The following is a 27,202-nucleotide window of genomic DNA, read 5'->3' on the forward strand; positions in this document are numbered from 1 at the left end:
ATTTCTTATAATGTTTGTATGTGTATAATCGGCAAAGACATGTATGTGGCAAATTTCATGTCAGAAGAGCAGTAAATAATAACAATAAAACGAAAATAAAACTTTCTTGTCCATTTAGCAAGATTTTGTTTTACTTATTCTAATTTTCGTATTTATAATTCTTTTCCTATGAAATTTACCACAAAGATACATTTCTCAATTATACACATAGTATCAGTATTAAAAGTACCCTGAAAAATCTTTATCAAATTATATTCGTAGAAGACAGTTATAGATATGCGACAATCATTTTGGACATGAGTGTACGTATATACAAGTTAAATGAGTTGGACGTGTTCTTTTCTCGCACTGGCATTGAAAGACAAACTTCATATTATCTTATTTTATTGTTGTAATGTACATATAAAAGAAACTACAACTGAATTAGTCATATTGATCTATTTTCGGATTTAACTGCAAAATATTTCGAGAGGGGCCATTAACTCTTTATACCAGTTTTGACAGAAAAGGAAAATGAACGTCCCTTATTTATTGTTGCGATGTTCGCACTAAGATTCAAGTAAATTGGATGTGGTTTTCTATATTATTTAAAACTAGCTCCAAAAACTTCCGGAAGGGTTTTTGCCCCTCTTATTCTGATTTTTGAGAGAAAGGAGAAAAGCGCATTTCTTTATTTTTGTGTATATTGTTTGCATGATACAAATTTTCGCTGAGATCATGCACGTATGTGTATACTTCTATTTTTTCTGGTGCTCATGCTTTGCATAAATGACCATTTACTTTTGGCCCAATAACAAAATGATTGAAGGGACTTTTCTCCACAGAACACATACTATATTATATATATAGAGTTTGTTTTTGTGCCGCCTGGGGTCTCAAGGGGAAAGGCGTTTACCGAGACATGTAAAAAATAGTAGAAAATAACAAAGTGTCGAATTCATAGTTTTCGCGGCCGCTGAGATCAATGGTGAAACACCGATTTTATTAACTTCCAAATTCAACCCATTCGGCTGCGGGTCGGGGGTCACTGGGGGATACCGAGACACGTAAATATAATCCAAAATGACCGATATTCGTATCAAATGCATAGTTTTCGCGGTCGCTGAGTTCAATGATGATACTTCCATTAGCTATGACTTTCAAATTCAGCTACCATTGTATGCGGGCCGGGAGTCACCTGCGGAGAGAGATTTATCGATACATGTAAAAATAATCCAAAATGACCGATATTAGTGTCATATCCATAGTTTTCGCGGTCGCTGAGATACTCGCACAGGCATTTGCTTCCAAATACAGCCCCCATCGGCTAGAGTCCAGAGGCGGTGTTTTCAAAATTCGAACCAAGGAGTCTCAGGAAGATTGAGTTGAGTTGATTTTGAGTTTAACGTTCCGTTCAGCAGCGAGGCTATATGAGACGTGGACCTACTGATTAACGTGGAATCCGAACCACATGAGCTCCCGCCGGGAATCGAACCCGGGTCTCCCACGCCATAGGCGCGTACGCTAAAGGGTCTCAGGAAGAGTTTACTGGGATATGTAAAAGTAAAATGATCGATATTTTTTCTTTCGTTGTTCAGTTTGTTTACATAGATATTTTATCTGATCCATGTGAAGTACCGTATGAGTATTTCAGCTAGTAATTTATGTATTAACCTGGTGAGAGGGAGATAAGCTCACTCAGTTTAAATCGAAGTAGTGGAAATGATTGGGAAGCCTCAAGGAAAATATGACATATTACACTAAAATCGAACAGTTGTAACGGAAATTACCGAGAAAAATATTTTTTAAATCGAGGGGAAAAGGGTAATCCATACTACATGAAAGGGTTAAATTTACCGTTCATTCTTGAGTGATTTTAATCCCAAGCCATGGGGATGACGGAAAAAGAGTCAAACAAAATGTACATCATATTGTATCGAAACGGAATGAATTGGAAAAAAAAAATTATCATTGACCTCTAAAAGAAATGCAGGGAGGCTACGAGGGTAAACCCACTAACTTATTTCTTCCTGATGTTAACTCACTGCATAGGAAATAATCGGGAAGCCTCAAAGAAAAGTACTACATACTACGCCAAAATCGAATACTTTCTCATGAAAATTATCGTTGAGCATATATATATATATATATATATATATATATATATATATATAAGTTGCTTTTTTAAAGGGTATCAGTCAACGAATATAAAATTTAGGGAATATTATATATATAATTTAGGGGGAGGTGAACTTACAGTTTTATTCTTGGCAGATTTTAACCACAAATTGGGGGATATTCATGATGTCATAAAGAAAATATACACCAAGTTTTGTTATAACAATTTTATATTGAAATATTGTTTTCCATGTACATGTGTAAACTTTCAACATGAGATTGATTTTACCAACTTCCCTCTCCGTTTATACTTGATGAATTACAACCCAAACAACAGCATTATTCCTGCAAGAAAAGGAAGGCGCATAGTACGTAACCGCACTCCGCTAGTTTACCGTAAGCTTTTCCATTGTCTCCAGATGGTGAGTCAAGACCGAAAAATACCTTCGCTCCGACTGAGAATTGAAACCAGGACCTACATGGGAATCCACCGGATTCAGATTCCTCCCCACAAAACTTTGTAACTCGACGAACATTTGTGAACTTGTTTAACATAAGTTTACTTGTTTAACATCGAAATGATTGATATAGCCTAAAAATTTTATTTAATATCTTTAGCTCTATCATTTTTAATAGGAGGCACTACTTAACAATTACTTATGGTCTTTTCGGTGTTGAATAACACAGGTTTAATACTACATATACGTATTAGACTCGCAAAAATCTTCCGATCCCTCCAAACAAAACAATTCTGGGTGCGTGTCTGGCGTGCTCTAAACATTCATTTATTTGTGTGATAATATTTAAAATGCAGCCTCTAAGCCCAATTTACAACAGAATATTTTAACATCAATAATGGAAAAAAGAAAGGAGAAAATAAGGCAGGATTTATGCTTAAAGATAACATCTCTACATCTATCTTGTGGAACTGCGAAAAAACTGGTGAAACTGGTCAGGGTAGAAGGCCACAAGCTTTGCACCCAGGATCTCCCTTTTGCGAAGGAAGAACGCTAACCACTAGGCTACGCTCGCTATACATAGTAATAATAATAATAATATAGTTTGACTCAATATAGTGAACAAATTGGCAATGTGCCTGGATTAAGAATCAGCAAACAACGATGAAATATCACAAAAATAATGCAGACTGATAGTCAATGACGTGGCCATGCATCACGTAATTTCCTAGCTATTTTGTGGGCTTTGTTTTAATAATAATAATAATAACAATAAGATTTTCACAGGCTTGCGCCACCAATCATGGAACAGTTCTTACATCAACTAATCCTACTCTTGTTGTGAACAGCAAAGAGCGCTATGAAAACAAAGCAAGATGAAGAATGAAAGACATTGTCTATTTTCCCTCCCCTTTGCTACTTTTGTCTCACTCTGTCTTCCCCCTGACCCTGCTAGCCCTTCCCCATACCTTTTTCCTTGTATGTGACTGATTTTCTCCTAGGATATTCACAGAAATCGTTCAAGTGTTTTTTCTCCTTGTCTCCACTTTAGATTTGCAATAACAACATATGAAAGCGAAATTTCGTTCTGCTTCACCACCTGAAGAACGAAATTCAGTGTCACCCTCTGAAGAACAATACAATTGATACCATCTCCGAGGAGCTTTCCAAAGATCTGATAAGATCTGTAACTGATGAACACAATACCTTTACCAAACCTGTCTGTTCATCTGTGTTATTCGTGTGGCAAATAGTATTTGTAACAAAATAGCTTCTGCTTTGCTCATATTCGTTCCATTAGATTCGTTCCACAGAGGAAAGAATCTCATTCTGCTGGTACCCGTAGTCGATTTTTCCCCACCACGCTTGGTAAAGAATATCCGAAACAGATTCGTTCCTTCAATTAGTTACGGTACAATAACGTTACGTGCTCGAATAACGTTACGGCGTCATAACGAAAATTGGTGTTATATCTTGTACCTACCTACATTAAATAACCAATAATTTTGTTACAGAGAGCTATTTTCGTTAGGTTACAGTTACGTTAAGTTACACACCCCTGATCTGTACTAAATCTATGGACACACACGTCGCACGGTACTTAAGAATGTTCCATCTTGTAAGACATCCTTTCCAACACACAGTACAAAAACGCTTATCACTTCAATGAGCTAAACAAGATCTAAAGGTAAATAGAAATCTAAATTTTTCACATGTATAAAGATTCTTACAATGTATGTGCTAGTTTGTGTTGAGTCAAATTTGATCTTTGATAAAATCCTTCACCAGTTTCAGAGTGTGAAGTTTGCCACTTCTATTCATTAAGATATATTTATCCAAGTGAACTTCTTTTACAAAATTCCGTTCGATATATATGTGTGTGTGTTTTTCAACTGTATATCCTGGATCAAGCCAAATGTAGTCTTTCAATAAATCTTTTCTTACATTTGAACCAACATACAGCATATCAACATTGACCTTTTATCAAATTCTTTGTAACATTTCTCATAAGTATGACGTTTCCCCTTTAATTAGAAACGTGCACTGAACCAAAGGTAACGTTAGAATTCCCTTCTACACTGCAGGAGGTATGGTTTTCTTGCCAGTATTTACCAGAGTATCACAAGAGAAGTCTTTCCCACATTCTAATTAAGGTTACGTTACTCACCTGTGTTTACTAATATATAATTAGTTAAATTTGTTCTTTGACTCAATTCTCTTCCAGAGCTGTAAGAGGTGTAAGGTTTACCGCGTCTGTGTTAATGTTTCTTTGTTCGACCTTTCTACAAATCCCTTTTCACAAACGCCACAAGTATGACGTTATTTACCTGTATGCACTAGCTTCTGTTTAGTTAAATTGATTAAAACTTTTTTGATATTCATTAGAAGTATGAGCATTTTCATCAGCATATACAAAAAAATGCGTTCGCAGATTAGAGCTTGAACTGAATCTTTTTCCACATTTATGGGAAGTTTAATGTTTTTGACCTGTATGTAGCAACATTTCGATACTTAAACTTGACCTTTGTTCAAATCGTTTCTCACATACGTCACAGGTGTTACGATTATTCACTTGTATGTGCTAAGATGTGTTTCTCCAAATTATATTTTTTATTAAATCCTTTTCCGCATTCGTTACAATGGTAAGGTTTTTCACCTGTATGTATTAACATATGAGATCTCAGATTTGACTTACTACTTAACATTTTCCCACATTCATTACAAGTTGGATATTTATGGCGTTCATAAACATCCTTGTGTTTACCCAAATAAGACTTTCGATTAAATCGTTTGGAAAATTCATTACTAATATGAAGTTTTTTATCTTTATGCAATAACATACGGTATAGCTCACTTGATCTGTTACCAAATTCTTTACCGTACTGATTGGAAATCTTTAATTTCTCGTTTATATGTAATAACATATGTCGTCTAAGACTTGACTTACTAGTAAATCTTCTAGCACAATCATTACAAGTGTGAGGTTTTTGTCCTTGATGCACTAATATATGTTGAGCCAAATGTGATCTTTCAATAAAACTTCTTCCACAATCGTCACAAAAAAGAGGTCTCTCATTTGAATGTACTAGCATGTGTCGAGTCAGACTAGATCCTTGAATAAATCGTTTCCCACATTGATCACAAATGTGAGGTTTCTCACGTGTATGTATTAAAAGATGGGTTCTCACATTTGCTTTGGTAGCAAATCTTTTCTCACATTCATTACAAGCAAATAGTTTTAGTTTTTCATGTCTTCGTTTGTGTTGAGACAAACCAGATATTTGATTAAATCCTTTACCACATTTATCACAAGTGTGAAGTTTCTTCCCCGTATGCAAAAAACTATGTTGTACCAAATGACCTCTTTGTATAAAACCTTTTCCACATGCGTGACAAATGTGAGGTCTCTCACCTGTATGTACTGGCTTGTGTTGAACCAAACCAGATCTTTTATTAAATGCTTTCCCGCATTCATTACAAATGTGAGGATTCGTATCAGAATGGACTACCATATGTTGAACCAAATGTGATATTCGAATATATCCTTTACCACATTTGTCGCAGATATGTCCTTTCCGACCAGTATGAATGAACATGTAAGTTGGCAAATTTGATCCTTGAAAAGCTCCGTTATCACTTTTATCAACTAAATGAGTTTTCTCGAATTCATTAGTTGAATTGGAGAGTTTCAAACTTGATTCAATTTTTATTTCCTCTTGAGAAATCTGGCTACTATGATCTCTATCATCATTATGCATAACTATTTGGGTTGAAACATGTGATCTTCCACATAATACATTGTCACACGTATCGGAAGAAACCAGATTCTGAATTGGCTGAGAATATACTGGCTTTCCTGAAGTAAAGGTATTTTCGTTTCTGGAGAAACCATTATCACTCCTGAAATAAATATATATAACAATAACATAAAAATTGCTATAAATAAAAATCCCATATGTTGTTGTTTTCTGTATATACATAAAAAAAGATCAAATACGATGGTCTGAAAGGAATTACTTAAAATTTCTCCGTTTTGAAATGCACTGAATAGCGAAATAATTAATTATTAATTTCGTAATTATTAAGTAAAATATCTCCTTATAGTTAATATCAATTCCCACATAATTTCCAGTCTGAAAATACACAGATCACTTTACTGATTCAAATTACAAAGAAGCATTTAACATCTTTCAAATTATATTTGTATGTAAAAAGAAATAACAATAAAAACTGTAACAACATTAAAATCAAGAAAAATATCCCTCGATTGCCAAGTTCGAAGGCTAAGTTTTCGTATCCACGGTTAAGTAGCGTGGTTAAGGCGCAAAGGTTTGTATTACTGGATCCTTGCTTCCAAAATAAAAACCGCACCACATTCAATCCAAACTGCACCTTTCCTTACCTAAAAATTCCACTGAAATTTGTATTGAGATTGGATTCAATATCAGTAATTGAGTGAAACTTAAATCACTGATACGAGACATGAACACCAAATGCAAGTGAAATGTTATAAAATAAGCATTTTAAAATGAATGGTTCAGGCAAATTCTATTCAAAATTTAATGAAAATAATAATAAGATAAGGATAGTTAGATAATTATTAAATTTTGTGTTTTCAATGAAACATGGATAATGAAACTATGCATGAGTACTATGCAAGTGTATGGATATATGATGAAGTATTAAGTTTAATTTCTAAATATTGTTTGTTTAGCTTCCCATTCTTATATTTGTGGACGAGAATGTAGGTATCATGTAACCAAGAAAGTTCTTGCAGATTTTCTCAACAGTTAATTTCGTCGCGCTAATGTTGTCAACTTGATTCTGATGTCATCATATGTTTACACATTTCTTTGAAAACTTAGTCACTAGAGAGTTGTTCAGCGTATAGCACGTTACGCTATGGGTTTTGTAAGAAGTTCAATTTTAAAAGAACATGTCGTTGGAAAGAGAGACTTTGAGGCCTATTTTACTTTGCGAGTACAAATTACGAAAAAGAGCTCCAAAGGACGCTAGAAGAAAATGATCCCCGTTTAGAGAGACGTCAGTGAGTAAACCGACCGCTTCGAAGTGATTCTACAGCTTTCCTTCCGAAGAGCAGACTCTTGGAGAGAAGAATTGTGTTGGTCGTCCATCCACCTTCGACAAGGTTCAGCAAAAGGAGGAAACCAAGCAGAATCCTCACCAAATCTGCCAGGAGCTTGCACCCAGGTTTCAAGTGTCTCACAAAACCATTCGATTACATCTTCCTAATATTGGGATGATATGGAAGAGAAACAAGTGTGTTTCCCACTCCCTGTCCAAGGGAAGCAAGCTCCGATTGAACATCTGTTTGTAGTGGCTGTCGCACCATAATAAAGCGACATTCCTGGACCAAATCTTGACCTCTGATGAAAATGGATTATGTATGATAACCAAAATAGGAAACATCATTGGTTGATTTCCGGTCCGATCTCACTGGCCGCTTAACCGAAAATCCACAAAACGAAATGTAATTTTGTGTATTCGGTGGACCATCCGTGGCATAGTTTAATGTGAATAACTAGAAAGCAAAAGACTGATAACAGATAAGGTTCACTCATCACAATCCAAAGAGCTTCAGCTTCACTGATCAATAGAAAAAGAGTTCTCCACGTTCTCTCCAAACTTAACACCTTAAAAAGGACCGAAAAGGTTATCAAACCCCTGGGCTGGAAATTCCTCTCTCATCACCTCTATTGCCCGGACATCACCGCATTGGTCAATTACCTGTTCTGGACTATTGATAACAAAATGTTGGAACAACAGATCCCAACGCGACGATGACACAAAGGATGTTTCAATTAATGTAATCTAGAAAAAAAATATTTCTTCAGAATTGGTGTTTATAAGTGTGTGTCTCGTTCACAACATGCTACTGAAGCCATTGGTGATAAGTTGATAGAATAAAATGAGTTTTTAATGGTGATATGTTGAAGAATAAAAGAGTGTTTAACAGTTTTGTGGGCCGTGTTTGAAAAAGTCGAAAACGCCAAACCAACGTTTCTGGTTACCTGCTATTTCACAACAAATTTAAGTATTCTCTATATGGTGGTGAAGTATCTGAAAGCAAGAACTGATGAAATAACTCTGGCTCTGGAGTTATTATCTGTAGTGTTGTAAATAAAAAAAACCGTTCGTATTTTTCCAAAAATGTACGTTTTTTTAGAAAAAAATTGCCAATCGTTTTTTTTATCTAAATTTCGCGTTTTCTCAAATAGTCATTTGTAACGCACCTGACGTCTATTTAAGTATAAAATATTTTTATGTAGGTTTAATTACAGTAAAATGCAACATAAATTAAACGAGAGATACTGATACGGTACAAATATTTTACAATTTATGTGAATAACATACCTACTAATAGTTCGGGATTCAGCAGTTTTCATCAATATCAATAGGAAATAAAAGTAGAAATGAAATTTTGTTCTTTCGTGAAAACAGGCCTTTAATAAGTATGAAAATAATGTCAGGAACAGTATATAATTCAAACAACTTGTCTAAAGGTAAAGACTAATACTAATTTGCCTGCTAGTATTTTTCTAAATATCATATATAAATAATTTATCGACTAGATATATATGATATGCATAGCCGGCTTCACCATATATACAACATGTGCAATTACGTGGAGCGGCAAGTTTGGAGGGTACGGAAAAATCTGTCATAAGTATATTATTTAAATTAAATATTTCTTGTTGGAAATAGACTTCATCGTGATGGTAGTTACATTTATTAAGCTGACCTAATTGAATACTACATTCATAAATTATGTTTAGTTTGCATTAGTTTAACGTCACATGGACAATACTAAAACAAATGATCGAATAAATTGCTTGATTGTTGTCAAATTCCATAATTCAATTCTCTAATAGTAGCGAATATCTATTCCATTTAGTAAGTTACCACAGTTTTGATATGACAGTCTTGTTTTTGTCAGAAACAAGTTCCTTATCACTGAAGATAAAAACACGTTTTTTTTATAAACAAAAAAGTAAACAGATGTAGAAGAAAAATCAAGAAATAAAGTTAAAAAGAAATAAAGCTAGTTGCACTGGAATTGCAGACTGATACATTGAGATTGAAGCTAGATATTGAATTCTATAAAAAGGATTACCTTATTTCCTCTGTAGGTGTGTTTGCTTTATCTTTCATTAACATAATAGATTAATATTTAAAGAATCAACAGAAATATAGGATTGCATTTTTAGTAAGTATTTTTAAGTCTTTCTGAGTGCGACTGCACTTACCCTCCCCTTCGTTGTTCATGCTGGAGTAGCATACTTAAAATCATGACTTTTAAGATTTGTTTTTTTCTGGAGAAAGTGGGAATTGGCAAATTATGCCATTGCACGAGGGACAAATTGCATAGGGCCGCCCTGATGATATGTATATACAAGGCATGAATATAGGATGACACAATTTGAAGTAATGCAGGGTGTTTCAAAATTAATATTAGGGTTTTGAAACTTTCTGGTATCTATCACAATTAACTTACAATTATAAATATTACATCAAATGAAAGAGCAACTGAAACAGTTTTGTATGCACGCATGTACATGCATTGTTTCTTCTGTCTGCCCTTAGAAAGAGCAAGTAGTAAAGATGGAGACTAGAGAGAAGAAAGCTTTTTGTGTTTTAATAAAGGCTGAATCTGTACAGTGCAACCGTCTGTGTGAAGAATATTAAGGAGACGCTTGCAACTACGTCCTTATCGTTTGCAGTTGCTAAAGGTCTAAAGCCTACAGACTACCGTTTAAGTGCCAATTTCGCAAGTGAAATATTGCTACATAACAATTTAGATTTACTGGATCGCGTCGTCATTAGTGATAAATCGAAATTTCACCTTAGAGCTAATGTGAACTCTCATAATGTTTGCATCTGGCCGTATGCAAATCCTCACGAGATGGTACGCTTGAAACGAGACTCCCCTAAATTGAATGTTTTGTGCTATATGGCGGAAAGTTTATGGGCCTTTCTCGCCTATTGACTAGATATGTGCCATCTGACGAATGATTATCACAGCGAACCCTTCTAGCGAAGACTGTTTGAGGTGCTCTTTTACTTTATGCATTGCTTATAATTGTACGTAAAATGTAGTAAGTACTATGAAGACTTAAAACCCCGATATTAATTTTGAAACAGCCTGCATTTCTCACCAACAGTGTTATAACTAAGATGTAAAAAGAGAGAAAATTTTCCTTATAAATTTATTTACAACAACGATATTGTTATTAGTCGAGACTATAACTTCTACAACAACACGGGTTAGTAGTCAAAAAAATGTAATCAAATGTACAGCCGGTGGCCCAGGTGGTCAAAGTAGCACACACGGTTGTCACTTTTTTAATCCGCTCCTGTGTGGACACTACTTAAGACATCGGGATATTATTCTTGTCATGTATGGTTGGAGCATAGTTTTTCATATTCTTTTTCTTCTGGTGTAGAATTTCCTTCTCAAATTTCACCCCCAAAAATTTGAGAATTTTCGAATTACCTTTACTTCTTTTTTGCATGTAGCTTCCTTCGTTGTAGAAAGATCTCCTTAACACTTGCCAGGTAAATACCTCGGATGGATACCTAACTGTTGACATCTATTGTACGAGCCTGCGCACATATTTGCGGATCCCAAACGTTTCAGATATTCTTTGATCTGATTGGTCGATACAGATGCGATATCACGAGTCATGATCTACATATAGCACAAAGTAAACTGCTGGCTCTGCTAGCTGAGTGGGCTAGCGTAACATGCTAGTCAACAAAATCGTTTTTAGCGTGGGTTCAAATCCTACCTACGGACAGTTTCTTTCTACTTTTGAAATTTTTTATAACACTCCTTTCGTTAAAATAAGATTTAAAATAATATTCAAAAAGTGATTTAACGATTATTGTTTTAAATTTTCATTAAACTTTTTTCATTACAATAAGTTTGCCCTTGTACTATATAGATTCCACAGCAAATGTAGTAGTAGTAGTAGTAGTAAGTTTGCCTTTGTACTATGTAGATCCACAGCTAATATAGTAGTAGTTGTAGTATTAGTAGGAACGGGTTAGAAGACCCGCAGGGGTTGTTTAGGTTCTGTTCTCGACATCAAATTGGCAAGAATGCTGAAACGTTTGGGATCGGCAAAAATGCAGCCTGCGCGCAGTGTTGTCAATTAGGGAAATTAAAATTTCCCATAAATTTGGGAAAGAAATTCTAAATTTCTGCTTATAAATCCGTACCTATACGTCCGAGTGCAACTTACGCCAATCGAACGTTTGTCCTTACGTAACAAACTCAAGTACAAATTGTCCCAATCGCTTAATTAGCGGGCGCACGGAAAATTCGTATTTTGGTTCTAGCCCCTATTTTTTTTTACATTTTTCCCTACTTTTCTGTTTACCGTAATATATTTTTGGTAAGTAGAAGCTTTGTTCCTTAAATATCACCATAATACTCGTAGGATATATTAGTGGTGTACCAATGTTTAATTTAAGATAGATAGCGTCTGTCTGGTAGTAATGTTGCCAGCTACAGAAAATTTTAATTCGACATTTTAAAGGGAAATTTTGAGAAAATTATGTTTTGCCTATTATTTCCCTCTTGTTGGCTACATCGAAACAAACGTACCAATATCTGGAAGTATCGTCTTTGCTCTACACAACATACTATAGAAATTTTCAATAGAATAATTAGGGGGAGTACAGTTGAAGTTTACAGTAGACCATGTTCTCTAATTGGAAGGATAGCTGTGATTTTAGAACTTCTTCTGTAATTGAAAATATAGCTGTAATTTTCTTAAGGTACAATGAGATTTTTTTTGAAATGCTTACTTTTACTAGATATCGTCATAATATTTGCAGGATATATTAGGATACCAAAGCTTAATTTAAGATGGTTTGTGTGTGTGTGATAGCAGTGCTGCTAGCTACAGAAAATAATTCCAGTTTTTAGGGGCATATTATGGAAAAATTCTATTCTTTGTTTCTATTATTTCCTACTTGTTGGCTACCCTCGAAAAACGTACCAACGTCTAAAAGCCTCGTCCTTAGCCTACACAGTGCATCATAAAAGTTTCACTAGAATAATTAGGGGAAGTACAGTTGAGGTTTATAATAAACCGTGTTCTGTAAATGGTAAGGAAGTGGTGAATTTCTGAGGTAGAATGATTTTGTTTTAATTTCATGCTCAGTTTATCAGATATCGCCATGATACTTGTAGGATATATTCTTGGAGTACCAAGGATTATTTTCAGATTGTCTTCGTTTGCCTGATAGCAGAGATTCCAGCAAGAAATTAATTCCCAATTTTAGGTGAAAAATTCGGAAAATTCCCCTTTTGCCTTCCATTATTACCCTCTTGCTGGCTACATTGAAACAAACGCCACTACCTGATAGCTTTCTCTTTGCCCTACACAACACACTATAAAAACTTTTAATAGGATAACTAGAGAAGCTGTAGCCCCGGCATATCTGATGATTTTTGTTCCTGAGGCGTAAAAAGTGGCAAAATTTATGTGTATGATAACAGATTTTTTTCTTTCCTAGTTTGAATGGAAGCCAGCGACTTCGGGATTTCCCTGTACCTTGTCAACACACCAAAGATTTTTTAGGTCACTTGAACCCATATAGCAGCAGTGGTGGTAGATAAAAAAAATTGAAATTCGGTTAGGGAATTTTTTGTAATTTTCACCTCTACATTTCCCTGAATAATTTCCCACCCGTTGGCAACACTGCAATGCAACTTACACCAAAAAATAGCCACATCCATTTTCTAAAAACAATGCCTTAACCGTATCAATCGAATAAACCGTTTTTGAGCAATAAGTCACTAACTGAAAATGTAGGAAAACGCCAAAAATGACCTGGGTCCGAAAGATATAATCATACAATTTTGCTCGCATAGGTACAAACAAGCAAACAATTTGTAAGTTACGAGGGCTCCGACTCAAGTTCTGTTGATTATTTCAATTATCTGCAACATAAATCAATAAATAATAGTTGCCAGAAAAAAACAGACATTTGAAAACAAACATGAAAGAGAACGATTTTTTATTGAAAAAACTTCGAAGAAAAAAACGTTTTCTTAAAACACTAATTATTCTCATCACAAAAGAGTGACTAATGTTCGAATGGTGTAAAGAATTATGCCGTGTTATGAAAAATAAAGTGTCAAAATTTTATAATCGCAGCCAAGTTCGTACGTCATAATTCCATTGTGATTTAAAAAATTAACATTTTCCACATCAGGTGGATTAATAAACATCTCCTATAAGCAAATGAAGTGAAGAAAGAACAAACCGCGACAACAGAATTCAATATTTCAAATTAAAAACAAAAATAATGTATGTTTCACTTAAAAATAATAATTCTAAAAAATTAACAAAAATGGAAAATAAAAAAGACACCAAATTTTTCAAAAAGAAGAAATAGTTGATTACCAAAATTTGAAAATTTCATCAATCTAAGAAAATCTGTAGTTCAGAAAAGATTCCAGTACAGACAGTGACAAATATTCATTATATATGACCATCCCCAAAAACAAAACTGAATCAAGTTCTTCATTAAAGTAACAATATCATCATTTTATATACCCGCAAATAACTATTATATACCCACGAATAATGGGTTCTGACAAGAATTCAATAGCAGCCTTGTGTATAATGTGTGCTATAAAAAGTACGCCAAATTTTCTTTTCTCTTTTTGCTATTTCCTAGTTAGCTTCAACAAAAGCCTGACATGGCCAAAGAAACTACTTCCCTAAATTTCCACAATAAAGAGGATAACGGTAAACATCCGAAAACAACGAATGCCTACCCATAAATTAAAACATGAAGCGTTAGGTAATATTTACAAAGAACGTAATCTAATTTCATTAGATCACAATAGTGAAGTATTAGACCTTAAACAATTAGTCAAATATACAAGACAGTAAGAACAAAATTCAAGATGAGAAAGTGCAACAGTTAAGTAAGTCATTCGAATAACCCGAATTATCTATATAACTTAATTTACTAGAAAATAAATGTCTCTTATCACTGATTCGTATACTTCTTTGGTTTGTAACATTTCAGGATGTATTGCGGAAATTTTTCATACTCCCCACAAGGCACGTTCCTCTTGACATTGTTAGATTTACTCATTCCGATGTTCTATAAACAAAAAAAGAAAATTCATTTTTGTGAACAAGTTTCACAAAAAAAAAATACATTTAATTAGATAAGATTTCCAGAAAGAAAAGGAGCATCACAAAATTAGAACAAAGAAGAAAAAAAACTTTCGTTTACACTTTAACGGAATCTTAAGCCTTTATTTGTTAATAACATTCCACAATTCCCAATATCGATTGTTTCATAGACTGTAAAGAACACATTGTTTAGCTTAAGATGCAAGATTAAAAAGTAGATATGTTATTTCATTTCTAAACGCTACATTTTAGAGAGGAGATAATTCGGGTTTCAGAATTCGGTGTTCACAGAAATTCTTCTGAATATTCTTAACATGTTGGCAGCTTGGTGGTCGGATAGGTAAAGTAATCGTTTTTTTTTCTTTCCTTTTCTTTTTTCTTTCACCATTTTCTAATGTGACGACTTGCTTTTAAACTTGATAACAACATTTTTAATACTAAAGTGTAATGAAGCAACTGCAATCATGCAAAATAAAACCGAACACACCATACTGGAAAAAAAAATCACTTAGATGAATGTTTCAAAATGATGAATTTTGGTTAATTACGATCATTAGAAAAACCATGGTCCTCCACAGTGGTGCTATCGTGAAACATGTTTGGATTAGCGTTTCCGAAAGGTTCAATTATAGAGATTTGCATACACTTTCTCTCTTTCACGTGCACTTATTCAGTGCCGTCGAAAAGAGAATTAATTAACACTTGAACCTATCTCCAGCCTGCACCTTAGTAATTGTGATCATGAAATTGTAGTATATGTAAGGAATTGGTACTTCCAAATTACATATTAACTGTGAATCACTTATTGTTTATACCTTCAATAAATATCCTAAACGAATATACGGTGCGACCGACGTGTGTAGAAGAGCAACAGAGGTCACCCAATAATATGAGAACGAGAGGAAAGGTTATTCATGATCATGAACGTCAGAATAATCTGGTACAAAATAAAAAAAAAATAATAAAAGACAATAATATATCTTGCAGGTTGTAAATGAACATTGAAAGAAATGTCGAAATTTAGTAAAACTAACCAAATGATAAACTAAAATATGAGACCTTCTTCATGCTTAAGCGGCTACAGTATGCGCCTTTGGGGTGGGAAACACAGGTTGAATTCTCGGAGGCACTTTCCGGGTTCGGATTACACGTTAATCAGTAAGTCCACGTCTTATAAAGCCTCGTTAGTGAAAGGAACGCTAAATTAACAATTGAATACAATCGAAAAAACTTATATCTGCATGTTTCCGATCTTTATTCCTATGGTGTTTCTTCAGGACTTTCGATTTGTAGTCTTGTAATTCACTCTTGGATCAAATTCCTGCACTAGACTGTTGCTTCTTAGCTACTACTGACCATACTATATCAAAATAGAATTGGAACAAGTTGGACAATATTTAAAAAAAAGAAAGAAAAAGAAATCCAAATTTTAACAGAAATTTTGCACTTTATGTTTTTGGAAAGATATTAGAGTAATTTATAAGACATATCAGCGAAGTAGGATACAAAAATATATTGGATTCCAAGAAAGCGACCAACACACACTCGTACAGAGTATATTTCTTCACATAAAAACCACCAACGTAGAAAAACTTATTTAGATGCATACAAGTTTTCGTATTGTAACATTTCAGCATCCGTATTTGGAGCAACTTTGCTGATCTGATTTTCTTTAATCCGATCGTATTTTCCTGAATAATGTTACTTTAAACGTAAGGAAACATCGCAAACAATTTTTAAATGGTCTCCAGCTTCTTCACATTTTCTTGTGCTCCAGAACAATAGCAGAGGTCGTCAGTAGAAAGCCTTATACATACAAAAGAAAAATGTTAACTATAGCGTGAAAAAACATTGGAGCTCGCATTATTGAAAACCTGCTGAACTTTAGAGTTGAAGGTCCCAAACACGGACTATAATTCTATGTTCACTATAATAATAATAAAGAATTTTATTGTCGCTAAGCTATACATAGCAATAGACAACGTCAAAATGTGATACAATATTGATACGTAAGTATAAATAAATAATGATCTATAACTAAATTAATGATGAAATGACATTACAAAATAAATTGCAATAACAATATACATTTTAAATACAAGCTCACACGACATTACAAAATATATTCCACTTCTACTGAACAATTAAAATACTCCTGTAAAGAATAAAAGGGCGTTGCAACTAACCAACTGTATAACTTACTTTTAAATCTATCTAAATGTCCATCTCTTAGTGATGCAGGCAACTTGTTATACAGTTTTACTACAATTGTCTCATAACTATTTAATGATTTAGACAGTCGTTGATATGAGACATTTATGAATTTACTGCTTCTACTATTATACGAGTGGATGTCTTGCCTAAGTAATAAATTTTGGTGATTACTTTTTATATAGAGGAGTACTGTGTAAATGTATAGATTGATTATTGTCATAATTTTAAGATTGATAAACAATGGTCTACAATGAGCTAATTTGTCTACGTTGAAATAATTCTGATGGCCTTTTTCTGTATTAAAAGAATGCTATTTACATGATAATTGTTACCCGAAAAAAATATTCCATACAAAATTATACTCTGAAAAAAAGCAAAGTAAGCCGATCTGACATAGTTACCAGGAACATGATTTTGTAGTTGCTTTAGCAGATATATTATTATTGAGAGTCTTCCAGAAATATAATTAATATGCTGTTCCCACGATAACTTGTTGTCAATATATATACCTAGGAACTCCACGCATGTTGAGTTATTCTCAGCAGGCACTTCTTTTAGACTAAAAGTCATATGTTGAGTTTTATTCTCGTTAAGTAAAAAACAATTAGCCTTAAACCAAATCACAACCTGATCCCATGTATTTTCAGTTATAGAATTAAGTCTACTATGATCAGGACTAGTATTTAGGAAGGTCGTGTCGTCAGCATATAATACAGAGTAAGCAGATTAAAAGTAAGGTAGATCATTTATCATTAGTAAAAATAGAAGTGGCCCAAGTACTGAACTTTTGGGTACTCCGTATTTAACTGATGAAATACCAGTTATTGTTGTTTACAAAAAACAATTTGTTTAGGGTTTTCTAAGACTTGAATAATCTAAAACTTAAACCCTTGATACCGTAGTACTCTAATTTTTAAAGGAGAATTGTGTGTTCACCACAATCAAAGGCTTTGCTTAAATCACTGTTGTAAGGACTTACATTTTGTCTGTATTGGACCTATCTCAATAAGAATGTATCTGATAATTATATTGTGAGCTAACACCGGAGGGTCCCACAAGTTGTCGCTAAAATCTGATTACTACATAGCACATCTGATAGAGCATCTCGAGAAATAAACATGAGCAAAATTTAAGGTGCTATGGATCAGAAGGATAGGAGCCAGGGGGTTTGAAAATTTGAATAGCCAAAAAATTATATCATGGAATTATGTACGTTTAAAGTATATATCTTGAAAACCGTTAAAGCAATCAAAACAAAAGTTGCTCAATATAATAACAGCAACATACCCTATCGAAAACCACAAATCGTGTTGCCATAGGTGAAGCAGTGTTGCCAACTCAGCATAGAAATATTTTATTATAAATAGCACCACATACAAGTGTACACAAATTTAAAATGCATTATTATCAATAAACATAACAGTGAAGTGTAGTGGTACAGTGTTGCACACTATTAGAGCTTCATGAGCTGAAAATGTATAATGGAGAAGTGTCATATGTGGGAACAAAGGGTAGTAAAGTAATGAATTAAAAAGGTGAGGATTTGGCAATATACTTATGTAGCCCCGATGAATAAGCAGAAACTCGCGAAAACAAAATGATACACGCGAGGAAAGAAACGTATGGTTTTTAATTCCGTAAACTGGTTCTCCAGGGTATCTTATCAATATTTGGAAGAGTATTTTCTTGGTTTGCTTCTTTCGTGTTATGTGGCATATTCTTTTAGTTCCTCTCCTACATACCATATGATTATGTTTGTACACTGTAATTTTACCATATTCACATTAGAAATATTATTATTTTATTACTATCTTATTCCGTTTTTAGTGGGATTGGATAGCGGTGTGGTCTAGAAGGCTACACAACCGACATATAAGGCATCGCGGGTTTTAATCCCACCTCGGACATGTTTTCGTTGAACTTTTCAACTAACATTTCATTATTATCTTTCTCTTTCATAGTGATTCGGATCCCACTTTGCACTTATATAACTTCGGAGCTGATACGGGACGCAAAAATGGCATTACTCAATTTCGCTTTTCAAATGCATTAATATTTTGTGACACTGTTGACATTTTGCTATGTTACACTATCTGTGTTATGGATTTGAACTAAATTCATGGTATGAAGACCCAGATTTCTTTATTCCATGTTGCCACAAATCAGATTTCTTCATTGTACATTTTCAGCACACGTAGCTCCAATAGTGTGCAACACTGTACCACTACACTTCACTGTTATGTCTAGTGATAATATTGCATTTTAAATCTGCGCACACTTGTACACGGTGTTGTTTCAAACAAAATATTTTTATGCTGAGTTGGCAACACTGCTTCGCCTATGGCAACACTGTTTATGGTTTCAGATAGGACATTTTGTTCTTATTATATTGTGCAACGTTTGTTTTGATTGCTTCAATGATTTTCAAGATATTTACTTTAACGTACATAATTCCATGATATAATTTTTTGGCTATTCAAAATTTCAAACCCCCTGGCTCCTATCTTTCTGGTCCATAGCACCTTAAATTTTGCTCATGTTTATTTCTCATGATGCTCTATCAGATGTGCTATGTGACAATCAGATTTTAGCGACAACTTGTGAGACCCTCCCGTGTGAGCAGTATATATTGTATACGCAGAATCTGTAGCTAACCTAATGCTCATTGCTGAAACATGCTTTTGTGAATGGCGCATCTGTGATTTCCTTTATGCCAATATTGACCGCCACATAATGGTTTCTTGTGTTCATAATGAAATATGTTGCAATGTGTATTGCCTTTAAGATTGTAGACCTTCCTTGCACTGAATGTGTTCACTTCCAGAAAAAGGTCTATAATAACTTTTATTTTATCAGGGAAAATAGAAGTGTATTGGTTCTTTTGCTCAAGAGGTGGAGTTAATGTCTGAAATCTCAGCGCATATAATCGTCAATTGTCAGTATATAAGATGTCATTTGACTACCGACAATTGAAGCTAGTAGATATAGGAAAGTTTTGGAATTTTAATAATAACGTGTAAAAGTTGCTCATTGAAGAAAAGATTTCTTCAAAACTGTTCTCCATTTTGGAATGTAGATTCAATAAATGCACTAATTCTATACAGGACCGTGACAAAATTTGTACTGTTTACTTGCAAGGTATTTTATCAAAAGGAACAGTCAAAAATGGTTAACTCGTTTTCCTTCTGGAAATACAAAGCCAATCATAAAAAAATGGATAATTTCTGGGAAAAGTACAGAAAGACAGGTATACATATGAACACATTAAATATCACCGATGATGTAAAATTTACCAACCACTGCTAAACAATTCGGAGAATGCTAGCTACAGAAACAAGCTCTACCTCTCGACATATGATCAGACTCAAAAATATTTACTGAATCGAGTGAATCTCTACTATAACTTACGAAAGTAGAGTCCTTCCAGAACCCGTTGATCCCGAGTAACGGTATGTAGGCAATACAGCAATATGGAAAAAGAGAATGTGGACGAAAAGCAATGGAGCGATACACTGACTTACGAATGAGTAAGCATAGCAGAGGATATAACCAAAAAAGTGGCCCTACGAATGTAGTATGAATCATCAGAACATTGCATAAGTCTACTAGAACATGCTGCGTACTAAACATTATATTCCAAAGAACTAATAAGCAGTAATACTTCAAGTTTATGAAGAGTATTGACATGTTACAATAAAACCATTTCTATCTTCATAAGTTGTGTAAAGAACAGACTTGGGTATAGTCAATTGTGCAGACATTGTTTGTCAGCACGACTAGTTTATACTAAGTCAGAATTTTAAGGTTATAAATTTTTTTGTGATTGGAAACGACAAGTGCTTGATTAAGTTTTAACTTATTCGAGCACACAGTATGACAAATATTTGTGGCAAATCAGCATTTGCATTTCCTTAGTGAGCATTTGCGTATCAGTATCACTTGAATAAAATAATAAATAATATCGTAGACAGTACACAAGCCTAACCAATACTTATAGCTACAGGCTATTTGAAATTTTCTAACACTTACATTCCTTACATACACAATTTAAGGCAACAAAATAGTTTATTAGTAATCTACTGCTACATATCGAGAGCTGTAAAACGGCGATATTGTGGGTTATGTGGGTGGCAAATTTTGAATTTTTTTTACTTTCGAAGGTAGTCTGGAAATATTCTGCAATCTCAGAACAATAAATGTTTTAAATTTAAAAAAAAAACGATGGAACTGTAAGTGCATACACTGATAACTCACTGACTTTTTAGTTTAAATCACAGTAGTGTTTACTGAGTGAACTCTAAGCTGATGATTTAAATATTTTTTAAGAAATGTGACGCTGTTAGGCTGGAATAGGTGCTTGAAATTTTGGTTACTGATCACCGTATCTCTAAATCATCACACGTAAAAAGCTGAAATTGTGTACAAATGTTCCACTGATACTCCAGCCTCAAATAAGAAATAGTTTCCTCAAATTCACATCTCAAAAGACAGAGAGAAGAAAAAGCACTTTTCTTTCTATGGAAGTTTTACGATTTCGAGCAAGTATTTCACATATAGCTTAAATCAAGAATTCTAAAGCAATGTGCATGGCACACTAGTGTGCCGTGAGATTTGGCATGTGTCAGGGAAGCTTCAGGCAATCTCACAGTCAAGGAGAAAAACAAATAAATACAAATAATATAAAGAAACTTCAAATAAACAGAAAAAGTATTTTCAAGTTAAAAATACGTATATCTATTCTATTGCTGTTGATGAATTGAAATTAAAAATTAACAAAACTATTGGATGCTGTTTCCAATAGTGCTTTGCCTTCCGTTCGTACACTGAGCAAAAGATGCTCTGCCGTGAATAAAACAGAGGATATGTGCTCTATATTCTAAGACGGAGTTGTAAGAATTACCACATATACCGTGTGTCTCAGCCATTAGTCGCAATCACTCTACATCAAAATGCAATTGATATGTACAGAGGTAGGTCCACGTTTATGTAAACGATCTTGGAACACCCACTCTAGGACTTAAAGCCATGTTTTTAACAGTGGTTGTGTTATATGTGCCTGCCTTAGGTATAGGCAATAAACAGACACCAGAGTGTCCATTGGAGAAGATTTCTACTGAGAGAAATCTGATCTATTTTTTACCACTTATCTTTTCAAATTTTCCAGAGTTCTTGCTATGTGCGCGGATGCACGTAAGAGACAGCTCGTTTCAATAATCCAAACGCACGAAACTGCATCGATGAGGTATTGAGGGACTTGAGACGAATATCGGAATATGGGATAGCACGGATACTAGCTTCACGCATTTGGTCATGTGCGCCACAGTTGTTCAAGCCGTACGGCTGGACACATTGTCTTGACTACTTAAGATATCTGACGCCTCAGCAACATACAAAAGAGTTGAGTTGATTTTGAGTTTAACGCCCCGTTCAGCAGCGAGGCTATATGAGACGTGGACCTACTGATTAACGTGGAATCCGAACCACATGAGCTCCCGCCGGGAATCGAACCCGGGCCTCCCACGCCAAAGGCGCGTACGCTAACCGCTTAGCCACGTTGGAGCTCAACATACAAAAGAGGAATACCCCGAAGGTATAATCGCTTCATAGCATGCTGTTTATAATATGTTGCATTAATTTTTACATCATGTGCAACTTGATGCACAGAAAGTTCCCTTTTCTACCATAAGCCAGCAATTAACATGAAAACGCGTGGAAAAGTTTCGCGGCAGGTGCGAAACCAATTTTGCCAAGGTCTGGGCAGCCATTGGATGATAATAAAGAGCTCGAACCCATTGAAAATTGATAAATAGACCAAGGGCTTGTCTAAAGTTACTATATATTTCCACTTGTTATTCGCTGCATTCCGTTCAGAAAGCCTTTTATGATGTACATTACATTCACAACAGTGTCTGGATTTGACTGTACAAACACGCTGCTTTAACTTCATTAAGCCTTAAATGCTAGGCGATTATTCTCTACACAAGTTGTCCTACCAAATGGATCTTTGTGTCTGCGAATTCTCCTGTCTCACCATTTGCTGCATTTGTCAACCACATCCCTTGTCCCTTTCGGACAGCTGTGGTGTTTTCTCACACCTACATCCTGTGGAGCTGTATGTTTGTTGCACTGATTATATTGGTAATCTCCTTCTTGCCCATCTAAAAACAGTTTCGCAATCTTTTTTTTAGCTGTATCCTATGTTGGAATGTGCTGAAAAACACACCTCCAAGAATGGCATTTGAAGACATATTAGGCTTAGAGCACTTCATTATCTGCTAGTTTCTTCTCCATACATCTGCCTTCTGAGTGCTCTGCTTCGCTTTCTCACCTGCAACTCCAACACACATACTGGATGTTCCAATTCGTTTCCGTAAACGTGCACCTGCTTCTGCAACATTTACTTTAAGGGTAAGTCTTCATAAAGTTTCTGAGATCTGTTATGTTTCTTGTAGTGGTTGACCAGTTGATTGTTATCGATTGTTTGGCATGTCCTGCACTACGTAATGTCCTCTTACTAATCCAATCTTAACACATTAATTAACTAATCAAAATACACTAAAAAAATGGAATTTTAATAATGCTGAAAATATATGGAACGTTACTTTGCCGAAAGAAACGTGTATGAACTTACCTGAATTCCCGAGGAATGCCATTCATTGCTTGACAATCAATTTCTTGAATGTTTTTGATGCTCTGATTCTCAATAATGCTAGACATGTGATTGTTGGAGTTATTCGCAGTACTTGTAAAATTATGAAATTTTGTTTTAAAGTTACCGTTGGAATATACAGGTAAATTAGTTATTGATAAACGCTTAACCAAGCATATTGATTTTACAGCTAGCTTCCAATCCCCTATTGAATCTTTTTCATTGACATCTGAAGCGAATTTAAAATTCGGCTTTAAATTTTTTCCTTTATATTTAAAATGTGACGTAGAAGATATTGAAAGAGGATCCCTATGTTCCATGTCTTCGACTTCAATATTATATAGCTTACAATTCTGATCTTGACTCAGTTCATTTTCTTTTTTCATTTCGACTTTAATTGCAGTCACGTTGCAACAATCACAGCTCTCTAGTTAATGTAAAAATTGATCACGTTGATTCACCTGAGGTTTTTACCACTTTTCACCACTCAGTATTTTCGAGAAATGAAAATTCTGAATGGATCACAGAAAATATGGATCATTAAATTTATAGAACTCATACTCAACGATAGAGAACATAATACAAATGAAACTAAGTTACTTCTTTGGAAGATACCTCTGACTAATCACAAACGTTGTTGAGCACGTAGGAATTATTATCCTAAAACAGAAAAAGTGAAAAGTCACATTAGTGTTAAAAGCGACACTACGATAAATCATACTAATACAAATAAGATTGAATTTAAACATATCGAGGCAAAACAAAAAATTAATCAAATTAGTTACTTGTTTCATTCTAATATTGAGAGATCGGAAAGGCGCTTATCAAGAAAAACTGTTACTTTAAAATATAATGATGCAATTTCTTATACTGCTAGATGACACTACTGGAGTGTTAACGATCTGTCATCAAATCCCAAGTGACTCTTGAGTAATGTTCATATTTTTCCCAGAGAAAAGAATATTATTGACAAACATTGTTCTGGCCTTTGCTCATGTGCACGAACCGAGCTTAGGCAGAAACATCCGAATCCAGCAGTGCCATAAAACTCGACGATACTGAAATTTATCATCTGATTTCGGGAACGAGGATAAACTGCAAATAGGAAGTGATCTTAGAGACTGACCATTTAAACTGGACTTAAGTAGCAAAAATTCGGAATATTTTATCGTCTTGCATTAAAAGCTTAGACGACTGTCAACACAACCAGAGACATGGTAGGAAAATGCTCCTTAGGTATCAAACTTACGCCTTAGTGTATATTATGTTAACTGAGTTCAGTTGAAAAATAATCAGACCGTATTAAAAATATTTTCGTTCATTTGCTAACACCTACGAATTTGTAGAGCATGATTAGTTTTGTGGTAGACACCTAAGGGAAAAAGTAACCCTAATTGATTCATACTGCAGTTAGAAGCAATATAGCTACCATTCACAAATCAAAGTTTGAAACATGACTAAAACGTAACGAATAGAAAACTTTTCGTGTTTGACACTTATGATCATTCCTACACCCCTTTCGAGTATGAATCGCTGTTCGAACCGGTTATTCCCTTTCGAGCGCAGAACTTAAACGCAAATTTGTGTATCCAGACCGTGATTCGCACTCATTGATTCAGAGAGTAATACAGATCGTCTCGTATGTAAACCTCAAGTGAACATTAATGTTCTGTATTAATAGCCTCGCTCCTACAAGTGCATACGCATGGAAAATTTGAGTTCTTTCCTCGATTCTAACTGCTATAGCAAATCACAAATTTAAAGATACATCGAAAACATCTCGAAATCCGATTGCCAGTGTTTGGGTGCTTAGTAAACTAACAAAATTATTCACTAATAAAGCCCAATACTACAACGGAGCATCAAACTGGAAATGCATATACCTAGGTAAATCACCTCTTATTTTCAATCACCATAACGCTCAACATTTCACACTAACATGTACATGTAAGTAGTAACTACTAAATGCGCACACAAAAATATTTCCATGCAAACAGACAGGTAGGTGGTAAAAAAAATTAAAAGCTGTTAACACTTTTCTATAAAATAATTTCCAGTAACTTCCTTCATTACTGAGTAAAAAAATCATATTAATCTTTAAGCCATATTGAAATAATTATACCTTTTCTTATTTAAATAATATACTTTCGGCTCTTAAATAAACATACGACATGGTGCGTAAGCGACAAATTTCGAAAAACTAATATCCGCGACAGGCTGATTTCAATGAAATAATATCACATATTATGGACTTATACTGAACACTCTATTGTCGTGGATTAATGTGGAGAATATTTCTTCATGATGCGCTGTCCATTCATGAATATCATAACTAATAATTTCACAATTAAAATTAGAATTGCTTCATATTTTGCGTTCATGAGTTTTTGTTTTACGAAGTTCGTGTGCTTATGCCTGTCTATTATATTACCAGCTGAGAGTGGATGAAAGGGAATATCCATGGTTAGATTATCCCAGACAAATGTAAAATAGCAATATTACTTGTGTTTGTGTATGATTATATGCATACAACTACATTTTTCTGTCTATTTGGCAACATTTCATTTCTTCTATTTTCCACCAAAACACTGTTTTTTTTTTCAAAGAAATTTACACTTTTATTGGAAAACACTGACCTATCTTTCAGAGTGTCAGTACGGTTCCTTTAATTTCAAAAACAAAAGGCAATGCGTGGTTCGCGTATGAAATTAGTACTACAGGTAAGTTTGAAGCATTCCAGAAAATCCCCATTAGAACCACATTTTGTTCTTGCAACTTGCTGACGTATCTAAGCACAAAATAGAATAGTGGTGAGGCGTTCAATTCAGCAAAAATCGCACATTACGATTTTATATAATATACATTTAGCTTGTATAAACCTATAAAACAATTTATTTCAATTACATAATAAGCATGACATCATCTCAAGTGTTACACTATATCATAGGATATGTTGGAATATAGGGGATTAGTTTCAAAATACATTTCTGTCTTTCATTTGCTTTGTCATTCTCTAATGTTATTTCACTTTCGCAATTTTTGAAATGTATATTTTTCTTTTAAATTTAATACCGTGACATTTTACTTTCTTCCAAGACAAGAGTTCAAAAATTAACCCGCTCTCTGATCAAGAAATTGACCTGATTATAATTTTGGAAAATGAAAGCTTGTTTTCTTTTACGAGGAATAAATTAGATTTTAAGTTTCGTCAAGTATTTCTCAAAGACGAGCTCATTAGCAGGGGTGGATAATTTAACGTAACTGTAACGTTACGAAAATAGTTCTCTGTAACAAAATTATTGGTTATTTAATGTAGGTAGGTACAAGGTATACCACCAATTTTTGTTACGACACCATAACGCTATTCGAGCATGTAACGTTATTGTACCATAACTAATTGAAGGGACAAATCTGTTTCGGGTATACCAAAAGGATTCACCGAGAACAGATACTTAGGATATCCAGGGCATTTCCTTATTCACACCACAGGTGCCTAAAGGCATTTAAAAAAATCCAATTCAATTCAAATGTAGGCCTACTGGTAGTTATTGGTGCACCCCTCAGAAGATCCTTTCTACCAAATCTTGTGTGTTGGT

General features: G+C 34.3%; 1 protein-coding gene across 5 annotated transcripts in view; it reads right to left on the minus strand.

Moving 5' to 3' along the window:
- Positions 1-318: 318 nt before the first annotated feature.
- Positions 319-27,202, minus strand: part of LOC145662110 (uncharacterized) — a 30,567-nt gene continuing 3,683 nt past the window's right edge. For 3 of the 5 annotated variants that reach the window (XM_081727460.1, XM_081727452.1, XM_081727447.1), the window contains exons 2-3: positions 23,589-24,266; positions 319-6,455 (exon numbers count right to left, since the gene is read on the minus strand). In XM_081727460.1, the coding sequence (XP_081583586.1) occupies positions 5,120-6,455; positions 23,589-23,992 (1,740 nt within the window). In that variant the 5' untranslated portion in view covers positions 23,993-24,266 and the 3' untranslated portion in view covers positions 319-5,119. Of the gene's footprint in view, positions 6,456-13,685; positions 14,709-15,001; positions 16,550-23,588; positions 24,267-27,202 lie in introns of those variants that run through there. The other 2 variants (XR_014126991.1, XR_014126989.1) reach the window with 2 other exon arrangements.

Source organism: Thermobia domestica, chromosome 1 (assembly GCF_964235325.1).
Source record: "Thermobia domestica chromosome 1, izTheDome1.hap1.1, whole genome shotgun sequence".
NCBI classification, from domain to species: Eukaryota; Metazoa; Arthropoda; class Insecta; order Zygentoma; family Lepismatidae; genus Thermobia; species Thermobia domestica.